Raw genomic sequence first — 13,120 nt, forward strand, 5'->3', positions numbered from 1 at the left:
GGTGTATTTTTCTTTTTCAATCACGGCTAAATGCTTTTTAATAACTTTTGACTTGTGACGCCCTGTTGGTCTTGATGGGTTCCTGATTCATCCCCCAGAGGAGGCATCGCGTGTCCACAGAGGCCCGGCCCGGAACTCCTACATGGAGCAGAGCTTCCACGGGCTGAACCCGGTCCTGCGTCTGCCTGTCAGCTTGGGGGCGGTGGAAGAGGCGGAAGCCAATGCCAGCCTGACGGGGGCACCGTTGCGTCTGTGGCTTGACCGCCTGTTGGCCGGGTTCTGGGCGGCGGCGGACGTCTGCGCCGTCGGCCCCGCCGTCTGTCCCGTTCTGCAGCGCTGCCGCCGGACAGCCTGGAGCTCATACAGCCCGGACCCCAAGTCCCAAATCGGACCCCCCCGACCCGATGGACGCATCAGGTAACCAAAGGAGAACTTTCAAGTTTTTACTTTTATTTCCATGGACTACACACAAGCCTCCTGTTCGTCTCATTTTGAGGCCTTTTATTTTGAAAGTCTGGGCACCTTTAGTATGCAACTTGTACCCTCATGTTGAACAAGAATGCCCAGAGTTTTTTTTAGAATTTTAGTCCGGCCTGTCGAGTGTTTCCATTTTCAAGAGTCCGATAATATTTTTCATTTTATTATTTTTAGTTTTTAAAAAAAGCCCCACCACCACCTGACTCAACCACATTGTTTTTTTTTATTTATCGCATTAAATATGGTTTTTTTCATACAACTTTATTGTATAATTTATTATCCTGTGATACAAAATTCACAAAAAGTGAATTGTATTTATTCTTTCATGATGCTTTTATCTAATTTAATAAGTGGTTAATTGTATTATTACATTATTTTATATAAATATATGACACACACACATATATATTATATATCAATCATAAAATACAGTCCAGGATTTTGTCGATTGAATGGATTTATTCATTTGTTATTTCTGTACCCCATTAAATAACTGGTTGATTGTAATATATATGTTGTTCTATCCAACTACTTAGTGTTTATTAAATAACTCCTTGTTTACAATAAAAATAATAATAATTCTAATAACAAACTATAAAATGAAAATGATCTAAGATCTCATTATTACAATTTTACCTTTTGGTTGTTTTTTTTTTTTTTAATTAAAAATGAAAGCACTCGTTTTCCCGACTCCAGTTTGGATGCTAGTGGAACATCATTGGAGCAAAACAGAGTTTTAAAGCGGACTTGCGCTCATTTCCTCTTGTTGTTTCACAGGAAGTGACGCAATTGTGTTATTATACATGTTTAAGTTATACAGTACATTATTTTGAAGCAACTTCCAGTGTTGGGGCCCCAAGGAGCAGCCGGTGCCCAGGTTGACCCTCAACACAAATACTGTACAGCAAATATTTCATAATTTTGTATTTGTTTCCGTTGGAATTTATTGACAAAAGTATTTATTTGTTACGGTGAAGGTGTTACCATGGCAACTGACAAGCACAACTTCTAAGATGTGCCTCAAAAGAGACCCTCCAAAGACGGGCGGCTCATTCATACAAAAAATATTTTTCAAACAAATGTTGTGAATTACAGGTGAACACTGTGAGATTTCAAGCTGCCTCACATTTGTACTTTCTTATTTAAGAAAAGTTAATATAAATTATTTAAATGTTTCATATTTGTAATGTTTTTAAACATGTTTGTCATGAACTTTTTTTTTTCCTCGCTGCTCTTTGATGACACTCGTGATTTTGTGCCTTTTGTGTTCCACACTGAAAATGTCACATGGACGCCTTTGAACGACAACTTTGGGAACAATAAATCATTTCCAAAAAAATGTCAACTCCTTCTTTTTGTTTTCATTTTCAAGACAAACCTCCACAATCACGATTCAGTTGTTGGGGGTCTTCATATTCTAATGGTTTCCATAGTTACGACTTTGAAGCGGATGTAAATACCGCCTTTCACATTGTTTTGCATATACGAGTTAACACTGCCAAAGACAAGGTGCCCATTTTATGTAAAAGAACCGGAAGCTTGAGACCTGAAATACACTTCCCTCCAAAAGTATTACAAAGGCACTTCCAATTCCTTTGTTTTTATTGTATACTGAATCAATTTTGGTTTCATTCTGTTTTGGAAAATCTTTTTCTGACACCATAAGTAAGGAAGCAATCTTGAAGCCTCAAGAATAGTCAGGGTAGTGTCAACAAAGCCAGAAAAACAATAAGTTTGATTTTTATACCGTAAAATCAATTTGTGTGAAGCTGTCCACTTTACATGTGACCAAAAGTATTGCAACAGACACAATTACCGTAATTTAAGGCCTATAAGCTGCGACTTTTTTCACACGTTTGCAACCCTGCGCCATCTGCGGTTAATTTGTGCATTTTTTCTAACAGCCGCAAAGGCGCATTTGAGCGGAAAAGGTAAGAGTGAGATGGTGGAATCAATGTGGCGAGGAAGTGACTTTTAATGGTATGTTTTTTTGAACAGACCCTGTTAGTGCTGCGCTAGCGTTAGCGTCTTGCTGGTGTGTTACTGCCGTTTCTCAGTGATTTTTTTAGCTATGTTGTTTTTTTACCAGCCCTGTCAGCGCTGTGCCAGCGTGTTGCTGATGTGTTACTGCTGCGTCTCAGTGATTAAGTTTTTTTTTTTTTTTTTTAAACCAGTAGTTACCATTAGTGCTATGCTACGGTGTTGCTACTGTGTAGGTGCCACGGCTGTTTTTCTTTTTTTTTTTTTACCGGTATGTTTTTTTTTAACACCCCTGTTCATGTTACTGTGTTGTTGCTACGTTAAGCTAAGCTACGGTATTGAGACTCTTTGTGTATTGTCTTTCTTTGGAAATATCTCATGTTTCAATGTGGGCACTTGCAGCTTTTACACAGGTGCAGCTTAGGCATGTACCAAATGGTATTGCCTTTACAACTGTACTGGCTGCGGCATATAATCAGGTAAGGAATCAGGAATTATGGTAAAATAACTTAAAGTGAATAATATTTAAGATTTGGCATCATAACTCTTACTTGCAATCACTGCATCAAAGCTTTTCCATGCAACCTCTTTCAGTCCTTTTTTTGTTTCTCGGGGTTTCTCTCTTCAGTCTCCTCTGCAGCAGCAGGTTAAATGCATTCTCTATTGGGTTAAGGTCCAGTGATTGACTTGACCAGTCGAAGACCTTCCCATTTACCCCCCTGACGAAGTATTTCATGTCTTGGGAGTACGTTTTGGGTCATTGTCTTGTTGCATAATGAAGCGTCTCCCAATTAGTTTGGATCCATTTTTCTTTAAACTACCAGACAAAATGGTACCTCTACTGGGCATGGGTATCACAATCCACTGTTTAAAGCAGACTTTTGGGGAAGAAATATAGAGACCATACCACAAAACACAAACCACTCATCAGCAAAAAGATTCAGAAGGCTAGATCGGATTTGGCAAATACGTAAATACACAGATGAGCCACTTCAGCGCTCCGACAATGTTTTATGTACTAATGAGACCAAGATTCACCTCTACCAAAGTGATGGAAAGGACCTGTTTATGATCCAAAATGCACAAGGTCATCTGTGGAGCCTAGTGGAGGTAATGTCATGGCCTGGGCTTTCATGGCTGCTTCTGGGTTTGGTGTAGAAAAAGATTTATGGGTGACTTGGCAGCTAGTGTGTGGGCTAGGTCTATGAGCTGGTGTGTCCACTTCAAAGCGCCTCCTGACCACATGGAAAAGCCCTACAGTGGCCCTGTGCAGGATATAGTCCAGCCATCAGAAATTATTAGCAGATATAATTTGGCAGTTCAAATATACAGTTATGTGTCGGTGTAAGAAAGATGCTGGATGAAGGAGCGTACATTTTTCCAGATTGTGGAACGCAGCATGTAGATAGCTGACACGGGTCCACACAACAATTTGTTTTGGGGGGTGGCGGAGCTTTATTTTAAGAAAGTAACAACACAGTATAGCACATATTTACAATGGCGGTGGCGTCCTCTTCCTTTCACTTCTTGGACAACTTGGCCTGTTTGTTTTTGGGAGGCGCCCACTTGAGGCACAGCGTGTCCACTGCAGAGCACAAACCATACGGTTACGTACACACGTTACGCATAAAACGAGTAACCCAGCATGACGTCTCACCTGTGATGGGCGGCTTCTTGTACTGCGCGCTCTTGAGGTGCTCTTCAACCAGTTTGGGGGTGACGCAGATGACGTGCTGGCCTTTCCAGTACTTGACCATGTTGAGCGACTGCAGCGTGCTGATGATGTCGCTCTGTGTGATGCTCGTCATCTGGCTGAACAACCACAGCACACGCATTACAACATTACTCATCCACTTTTACCTTTTTTATTCTAAATGTATCGGGAAACTACATTTACTAGCTTCAGAAAAGTTATGAAAACCTTTCTACATGAGCTTCAAACGTGCAGTGTTGTTGGAGGGAAATAAAGGACAAAATTAAGTTTTCCACATGCGCACTTCTGAACACACGCTCATAATTATAATATATGGCAAGATGTCATGTCACCGCAGGAAAAAATATATATTCCCGGTATTAGCAGTGGTAATACAGTGTTTAAATCGTAACGCAATGAGTGATTTGTTACGAGTGAAAGTCCTTTGCGTTTAAAACAAGCCGCTTTGGGTAAAGGCAATGTTGCCATTCAACAAGTGGCCATGGTGACTGCGGTCTTTTTCAAAGATTTTGTCACCATTTACTAGAATTTACACCAATTTTATCGCTCGGGAATCAGGCAATAATTGGTACTTTATGATGATCAGCTTTCAATGTCATAATTTGCCTGTCCGATCAAAGACGTCATTGATCAGATCTTCAAAAGACATTTACTCTGGGTCGTTGTTGTGCATGGTGTATCTGAATCCAAAAGCTCGTTTATTTTTATGTAGTAGTACTTACATAGGTTTTTCATGTCTTTTAATGTAGTACTGTAAATATCTGACTGACAATAAAGTTATTTAAAAAAAAAAACGTCAGCACTATAGAAGAGACAAGACACGCGGATCAGACTATAAGACGTTTGCTCGCACCTCGTTCGACTACTGCGATAAAATTGCGTACTCCGCGACCACCGCCTCCCGTTTTTTTCTTTTTCTTTACAATCATTGGGCTTTATCTGGTCAACTCAAATGTGACTAGATACACTCATTACCGTGGGGACGAACGTTTGCTTGAAGTATATGTTATGGCTCACAGGCAGGCAAAATAAACCTTGACATAGCCTAGCAAGTTAGTGCTAGCGTCAGTTTTTGTGTGTAAACGTGCTGGAGTTCTGTCGGATACATAATATGACCAGAATAGCGACTTACAACCTTGTTGGACCCAAGGCATATAATGGTACCTTACAAATAAAAGATCTCATAGCAAACCTCCACACTTCAGACATATACATTAATTGATGTATGTACTTCCCGTCATCTAATAGAAAACCAATCATTTGTTCTGTCTGTCACTATGCCTCACCGACATAAATAGATGAACAAAGATACATTAATTATTGTAACTATATCTAGTTTTGAGCAACTAGTATATAGAGTAAATGAACAGATTATTTAAATACACATTGCTCCATCTTGAGATCAGATCAGTGTTCATTTTTTAAAACTCGCTGATCAGCCCCAAAAATCCTGATCATGTAAAGCCCAACATTTGGCCACTTTTTCCCTCTACTACACTCCTGCCAAGGTTGTCGGGCAAGTGCACAAATCAATAACTCAATTCTCTCTCGCTACATTAAAAATGTAATCCTGTGAAATAATCCAAATTTCTAATAATAGTACCTGTAATCTGATGGGTTTTTTTTCAGGAATTTTATAAGGCTATAGTTATTTTAAATCCATAATACATAACGCTGCTTCATGTATTTCGAGACATGTGTCCAAGCCATTTTCCACACACCCCCTCCATTCTGCTTGGGTACCCAGTACCCCTTGCTGGGGAACATTGGTTTAGAGTACTTTTTCCTATCAAATACATTTTTTTTTTGCATTATTACTTTGTGCCTCTTTTGTATGGACCTGAAAAAATAAAATGATTAATATATCGAGTTAACCATCCATTTCCCGCTTATCCCCACCAGGGTTGCGGGAATGCTGGAGCCCATCCCACCTGTCGATGGGCAGGAGGCGGGGTACACCCTGAACTGGTTGCCAGCCAATCGCAGGCCAAATGGAGACAGACCACAGTCGCACTCACAATCACACCTAAGGGCAATGTAGAGTCTTCAATCAATGCATGTTTTTGGGATCTGGGAGGAAATCGGAGTGCCTGGAGAAAACCCACGCAGGCACGGCGAGAACATGCAAACTCAAGGTAGGGGCAGGATTCGAACCTTGGTCCTCAGAACTGTGTGGCCAACGCTCTACGGCTGCGCCTACCGTGCCGCCCTATATATAATTATTACACACACACATTGCCACCATAAAATATTCACACCCCTTTATGTTTTCCCACATTTTACTATTACAGATTTTTTCTATATCTGGTTTGAGTATACTTTTCTTTCAAAAAAAACCTACATAAAATATCGTGTAAATATGTCACTTTATATGTGTGTGCGTGTACCTAAGATCTTTGATAGAAAGCGTTCCCCTGAAGTCTCTGAGGATCTCCAAAAGAACCCACGACCAGTAACTGCGGTAGCTCAGCTTGCCGAGGTCAGACAGCGGCTTCTCCGGCGAACCCACTGCACTCTCCAACTTGGACAGCTCGTAACCTGCATGCAAACATGATCGCCATGACTACAGAGTGCCTCGTTGCCATTGTAACTGGAAGCTTACAGAAGCCAGCAGCGACTCACTGAAGGCAATGAGGAATTTCCCATAACCGCGACGTTGGTACGGTGGCAGAGTCAAGATGCAGGCAACGTTGTTCCCATCCGGTGATTCCTTCTCCTAGAAACATACAAGATTTGTACAAGGGGGATCTGTTCCTAAAATGTCCGTTAAAAATTCCTTTACAGCAGTGGTCTCAAACTGGCGGACAGCGGGCCATTTGCAGCTCCAAGACGATATTTTGTGGCCATCACATTACCCCAACCTAAAGTTTAATATTCATCCGGCCCTCAACTTTTATATGAATGACACTTTTATAGTGTTGCGTACGAAGCTGACGAACCTACCAGTCACGGTGGGGTGTGTTACTCTTGGGAGCGTGATCTCGACTCGGCTTGATGCAAGCAAAGAAACATTTTCCAATGAGTGAAAGTTACAGCAGTGTTACCAGTGTTGTTGTAGAGTTTTATTAGTAGTTTTACACATAACTTGTTTGCACCAGCTTACTTGCTTATCTTATTTTGTGTTAAAAAAATAAAAGATTTTTGAGGAAATGTATTTTTTTTTTTAATTTCTAATTTAAATTGCGCGCACGTAAATGCATGCTGCCCAGCCTCACCCAGACTCTGCCTCGAGCGACCCCAGGGTAATCTGAGTTTGAGACCCCTGCTTTATAGTGAATCACTCCAACAGGTTATGAGGAGTAAAAGTACTGAAGCCAAAAAAAAAAAAAAAAAAAAAAAAAGTAATGAAATAAATAAAAGATTTAATGAAAATTAAATTATTAATAATTAAAAAGTCAAAGCAGCAACATAACAGAGTAAAACACTATTGAAGTAGAAGTACGTCCGTCTTACTTTGGAGAAGTATCCGACTATGTGCGCCCCCTGCTTGTTGACCTCGGTGAGGATATAGAAGATGAAGGGCTCCACATCGAAATAAAGCGTTTTGTGGTCCAGGAACAGTTTGGCCAGCAGACACAAGTTCTGGCAGTAGATCTGAAAACATACACACAAGATACACAAAGAGGCTGACTACATACTTTGGTGTTCCTCCACAACGCACGCCTTGCACCCTCACCTTGTGGTCGCGTCCATCCACCTCAAAGACGGAGATGTTGCTCCTGCGGTAGATCTCTTTGCCTGGAGGCTGCTTCCACTGGCAGTTGGACTGCGTGCAGGCACACAGATGCAAAGAGAGGTGAGATGATGTCGCCTAACCCGACTTTAACACGGGGACCAAAGGACATAAATGCATTTAAAATGTGACATTTTCCAATTTAAACGTGCATAGATCATGTCACAACTGCGACTATGCGAGTCCTGGGATGCGCATGTCATGGAAACAATGAGTCCCAAAACGAGGAACAATGAGTGCCTACCACTTATCATCACAAAATACCGATACATTAATCCTCCATTATATCACAGTTCTTCCTTTGGAGTCCTGTGGTATATTACAGATTTCTATTTTGTTGCCGCTTTATTTTTTTTATTCTGTTTGTACAATGGGCGGCACGGTGGAGCAGCTGTCGAGCATTGGTCTCACAGTTCTGAGGACCGGGGTTCAAATATCGGCCACGCCTGTATGGAGTTTGCATGTTCTTCCCGTGCCTGCGTGGGTTTTCTCCAAGCACTCTGGTTTCCTCCCACATCCTAAAAACATGCAACATTATTTGGACACTCAAATTGCCCGTAAGTGTTATTGTGAGTGCGGCTGTTTGTCTGTTTGTGCCCTGCGATTGGCTGGCAACCAGTTCAGGGTGTACCCGCCTCCTGCCCGAAGATAGCTGGGATAGGCTCCAGCAATCCAACAAACCCTTGTGAGGATAAGCAGCTCAGATAATGGATGGATGTTTGTTCAATAGTTTTGTTGTCCATGACTGTATTGTCTATTTTTTCTTTAAAAAAATCCTTCTTTTGGTAATCCTAATTGACTAAAAACAAGAAAGATTTATTATTATTTATTATTTGCTATCATGTCAGACACTTAAGAAAAAAATATATCTTTCATACAGTCAGGGCTAAAAATATAATTTATAAATAAATAATTTAATTCATTTATTATAATAGATATTTGACAAGTGTACATATTGTGAAAAAGTTTTCAAAATGTAAATGAAAACAATATTTAAAAAAAACAGTAAAACAAAACTGCACAGTGAAATCAAAAACAAGAAACGCAAATAGTAGTAAAGCAAAAACAAAATAGGTATTAAGAAAGATGTAAAACAAAGTAAAAATTTACAATTAAAAAATTAAAGCAGTAAAAACAAAAAATAAATAAGATAAAAGGAAGAGATCAAAAGTTGCAAAGTAGAATCCAGTAAAACATAAAAGCAAAAGAAAAAGGAAAGTAAAAATATATGTATCAAAAAAGGTGTGAAATAAAAAATTCAAGTAATACATTTTAAGTTAAACAGGTAAAAAAAAAAAACTGTGGAATATAAAAAAATCCCAAGGCAAAACAGCTGGGGAAAAAAAGACTGAAAAAGAAGAACAGGACAAATTTTGTTGGTATTTGTTAACTATAAGGATGTTGAATATTTGTGAAGGCAGTATTAAGCAGATAGCAATGATGATGGTGTAATGGTGACGTTAAAAGATGGCGAAAACGTGTTCTCGAATAGTTGTTGCCGATCTTTGGGCGGTGTGTTGGTACTACTGACCAGGTGGTGCCTGAAGGTGTTTTCGTACTTCATGTACTTGAGGCAGTACTCGCAGATCCAGAGCTTGGGCTGCTTGCCGTAATCCTCGGGGAACGGCGAAAAGTACCACGCGTCGATCTCGAAGTTTCCGATCTGGATCTTGTCCACGTATTTCACCTTGGTAATCTGCCGAGGGAGGATGTGGTGGGCTGGTCTGAGGATGAGGAGGATGAAGGGGAACGTGCTGGAGATGAAAACGCTACCTACCGCTTCATGTTCCTTCTCCAGCGCCGCCGTGGTTGGGTCCATCTCAGCATATGTCTGCAAAAAAAAAAAAAAAACGTTTACATTAAATTGCCGATTAACGCAGCCCATACGATGATGCTCAACTCCCGAGAGCCGTCATTCACAGCTACGGTCTGCTACTACGTGGGCTTTCTCCTGGCACTACGGTTTCCTCCCACATCCCAAAAACACGTATTCAATGGAAACTCTAAATTTCCTCTAGGTCTGAGTGTGACTGTTGTCTGTCTTCATGTGCCCTGCGATTGGTTGGGAACCATTTCAGGGTGTACCCCTGCCTGATGACTGCTGGGATTGGCTCACGCTACCCTTGTGAGGATAAGCGGCTCAGAAAATTGATGGATGGATATACAATTAGGAAGGGGCTGTGAGTGATGCTGACTCACTACATGCTGGAGTTGAATGTCAGTGGCTTTCTTACATGGCGTTTTGTCATCCACTCCATCAATCGCGTCATCTTCTCTCGGGATCGAAAAACACACTTTCCATCACCAACACGTGGCGTTTAGTTTGAGGTCAACAAAATGGTGCCCATGGGCCCCAGGTAGCCCTGAAGGACCAAAAGGGTTGGTGACACCGGACGTTAGAAATACTTTAAGTGTGAGCTTCCTCAAAACTTGCGACTTGAACGTGGTGGCATTTCTCTCTCTCATCATTGACATGACAAGCGAGATTTACTTCCCTCTTTGTTTCATAAAGATCTCTCATCCAAAGTGATGCAACGTCACCATCTACAGGGATCTGTGAGTCATTATACTTATGTCAAAGCATGAATTTTATAGCCTAACTGGGCAAGACCCTCTTCCACATATACCCACTATATGTACACACACACGTATACACGAGTGGGAGTAAAAGGTTGAATTCCAGTTAATGAAAAGACTTGTTATAGCTACGTCACCATACCTGTTCTGCCTGTTACTATAAGTCAGTGGCATTAATAGATGAACAAATAAACAATTTTAGGACTAAATAAACAGTAGTCTTTGGACCAATTCAATTAAATTGGATCATTTTCCGAAGCCCCCCCACCCGTCATCCTCACCTTCTGCACGTGGTTGATCTCATCGTGTTTGCGCTTCTGGTTGCGAGTGATTTTCCGCTCGGGCTGCTCGCCGATGTCGCCCATGCCGCCCACCTCCACGCTCTTCCTCACTGCATCCTTCACCGTCTTGGTGAGGGCCAGCCGAGGTTTGCCCACCCACTCGTCAAGACGCCTGTTGACTGACCACACATTCACACACATGGACGCATGCACCATGACAACCATACTTCGACGTTTGTGTGTGTGAGTACTTACAGCCCACATAATGCACATAGAACTCTTCTCTTCCTTCCTGCTCATTTAGTCGAGATTGAATCACTTCTGCTGCATCTGGACACAAACATGTACAATATTGAATGTATTAAAAACATTCAAAATATTTAGACATTGACATAGAAGTGTTTTGTAAATACTAAAATAAATAATCATTATCACATCGAAAAAAATATTGCAATTCATTTGAAAGTACAAAAGCGGAAATTGAGTTAAAATGGAATTGTTTTAAAAAGTTAAGAGTAGTGAATCAAAAAGATGTGTACATGAGTATTCTTCAACACAAAAAAGGTTTGTGGAAAATACAACGATATTGAAGTGAAAAAAGTAACCTTCAAGCAGAACTTTATCAATAACATACATTGAAAGAGGGAACGGTGAAAAAAACAAAGTATGAAAACAAAACCATGTGAGTAGTAATGTTGAAAATGTTTAAATATCAAAAATAAAGTAAACTTTAAAATACCGACAGTAGGGGAAAAAGCAGTCATTTAAAAAGGTGAGCATTAATGAAGTTAAAAAAAACCAACAAAGTAAAAAGGAAAAGGTTGCTCGGAATTGAAAAACTAGTAATGAAAAATGAAAAAAGTTTTAGAGGTATTTTCAAGGGAGAACAAAATGGTTGTAAAAAAAGTAGTAAAGGAAAGGCAAAACAGTTTACTTATAAAGTAAAAATATGAACGCAAGAGGAAAAATTGTGTACATTTTTAAAGGTTTTAAATCATTCAATTAAATTTTCTGAGTTCCTTATCCTCACAAGGAGTGCTGGAGGCTCCCCCAGCTATCTCCAGGCAGGAGGCGGGGTACACCCTGAATTAGTTGCTGGCCAATCGCAGGCCACACATAAACATTCACATCTAAGGGCAATTTACAGTCTAAAATCAACCTAATGTGCATGTTTTTGGGAAGTGGGAGGAAACCGGAGTACCTGGACAAAACCCACGCAGGCATGGGGAGAAAATGCAAACTCCCAATAGGTGGCGACGGGATTTGAACCCCTGTCTTCATAACTGTGAGGCAGACATGCTAACCAGTCATACACCGTGACGCAAGGCAAAAACATTTTTAAATACTTCCACCGATCCATTTTCTTAGCCGCTTATCCTCACGAAGGTTTCGGGGAGTGCTGGAGCCTATGCCAGCTGTCAACAGGCAGGAGGCGGGCTACACCATGAACTGGTTGCCACCCAATTGCAGGGCACATCGAGACAAACAGCCACACTCACAATCACACCTCGGGGCAATGTCCAGTCAGTGGTGCATGTTTTAGGGACGTGGGAGGAAACCAAACTGCCTGGAGAAAAACACGCAAGAGCCTGTGAGGGCAACGCTTTCCAGCTGCCGGCTTTTTATATACTTGTCCAAGTAAAAATTAAAAATAACAAAGGGTGCTGAAAAAAAATTAAGTGAAGTGCACTACATCTGTAAATGTTAATGTTAGATAAGGCCAAGTAATGTACTGCAATTTTGATAAAAATATCTATGAACGGTCCAAATGCCGAGCTCGGCAGGAAAAGTGCACGCCTCCCCGTGATGGTGACGTCATGTAGAGATGATACTGCTATGTTGATCCAGTAACGCCATCGGCGCGTCCAGTTTGATATTTTCAAATTATTGTTGTATTGTATTGTTGGAGATTAAATCCAAAATAATGTCGAACATCAATGCGGACAATGTGAATCAAGAATGTTATGGAGCCAAATTTACACGTTAGCCACCACATGCTAACAACTTACGCCATGTTTTATCGGCTCGTTGGCACAAGTACGTTTCTCCGATCTCCACCGATACTTCCTGCTCTCGGCCGCCGAGCAGGACGCCCCTCTCCAGTGTCCGCTGGCTGCCAGAGTCGCCGCCGCCTCCCACCACCCGGCCATGAGCTTCGACTTCGGCGTCATCCTCCTCACCGCCGCTGCCGTTCGACGAGCACGCCGCCGGGTGGCCAGCGTCCGCGTCCCCGCGCTCGCTTACCGGGTCCAGATCAGCGTCCATCCGCTCGCTCGTCCCGGTTCTCTTGTGTTGTGCTAATGCTGCGCCCGTGTTCACTTGAAAACAAGCGCGCTCAACAACAAAGTGACAACATGG

The 13,120-nt window shown here is 41.4% G+C and overlaps 2 protein-coding genes across 2 annotated transcripts in view; one reads left to right on the forward strand and one right to left on the reverse strand.

The window, feature by feature from the left end:
* LOC133514410 (xylosyltransferase 1-like) overlaps positions 1-3,748 on the forward strand; it is a 29,292-nt gene extending 25,544 nt beyond the window's left edge. The window contains 1 exon segment of the mRNA XM_061846096.1: positions 99-3,748. Coding sequence (XP_061702080.1) covers positions 99-421 — 323 coding nt within the window. The 3' untranslated portion in view covers positions 422-3,748.
* A 114-nt stretch (positions 3,749-3,862) lies between these two features.
* Positions 3,863-13,040, reverse strand: kat8 (K(lysine) acetyltransferase 8). Its single transcript, XM_061846098.1, has 11 exons — positions 12,772-13,040; positions 11,018-11,092; positions 10,763-10,941; positions 9,682-9,735; positions 9,436-9,600; positions 7,848-7,937; positions 7,625-7,765; positions 6,794-6,887; positions 6,559-6,709; positions 4,115-4,269; positions 3,863-4,042 (listed from the first exon to the last, which is right to left on the reverse strand). The coding sequence occupies exons 1-11, from the start codon at positions 13,025-13,027 to the stop codon at positions 3,978-3,980; spliced, it is 1,425 nt and encodes a 474-aa protein (XP_061702082.1). The 5' UTR covers positions 13,028-13,040; the 3' UTR covers positions 3,863-3,977.
* Between the last annotated feature and the right edge of the window lie 80 nt (positions 13,041-13,120).

Source organism: Syngnathoides biaculeatus, chromosome 16, assembly GCF_019802595.1.
Source record: "Syngnathoides biaculeatus isolate LvHL_M chromosome 16, ASM1980259v1, whole genome shotgun sequence".
Lineage (NCBI taxonomy): Eukaryota > Metazoa > Chordata > Actinopteri > Syngnathiformes > Syngnathidae > Syngnathoides > Syngnathoides biaculeatus.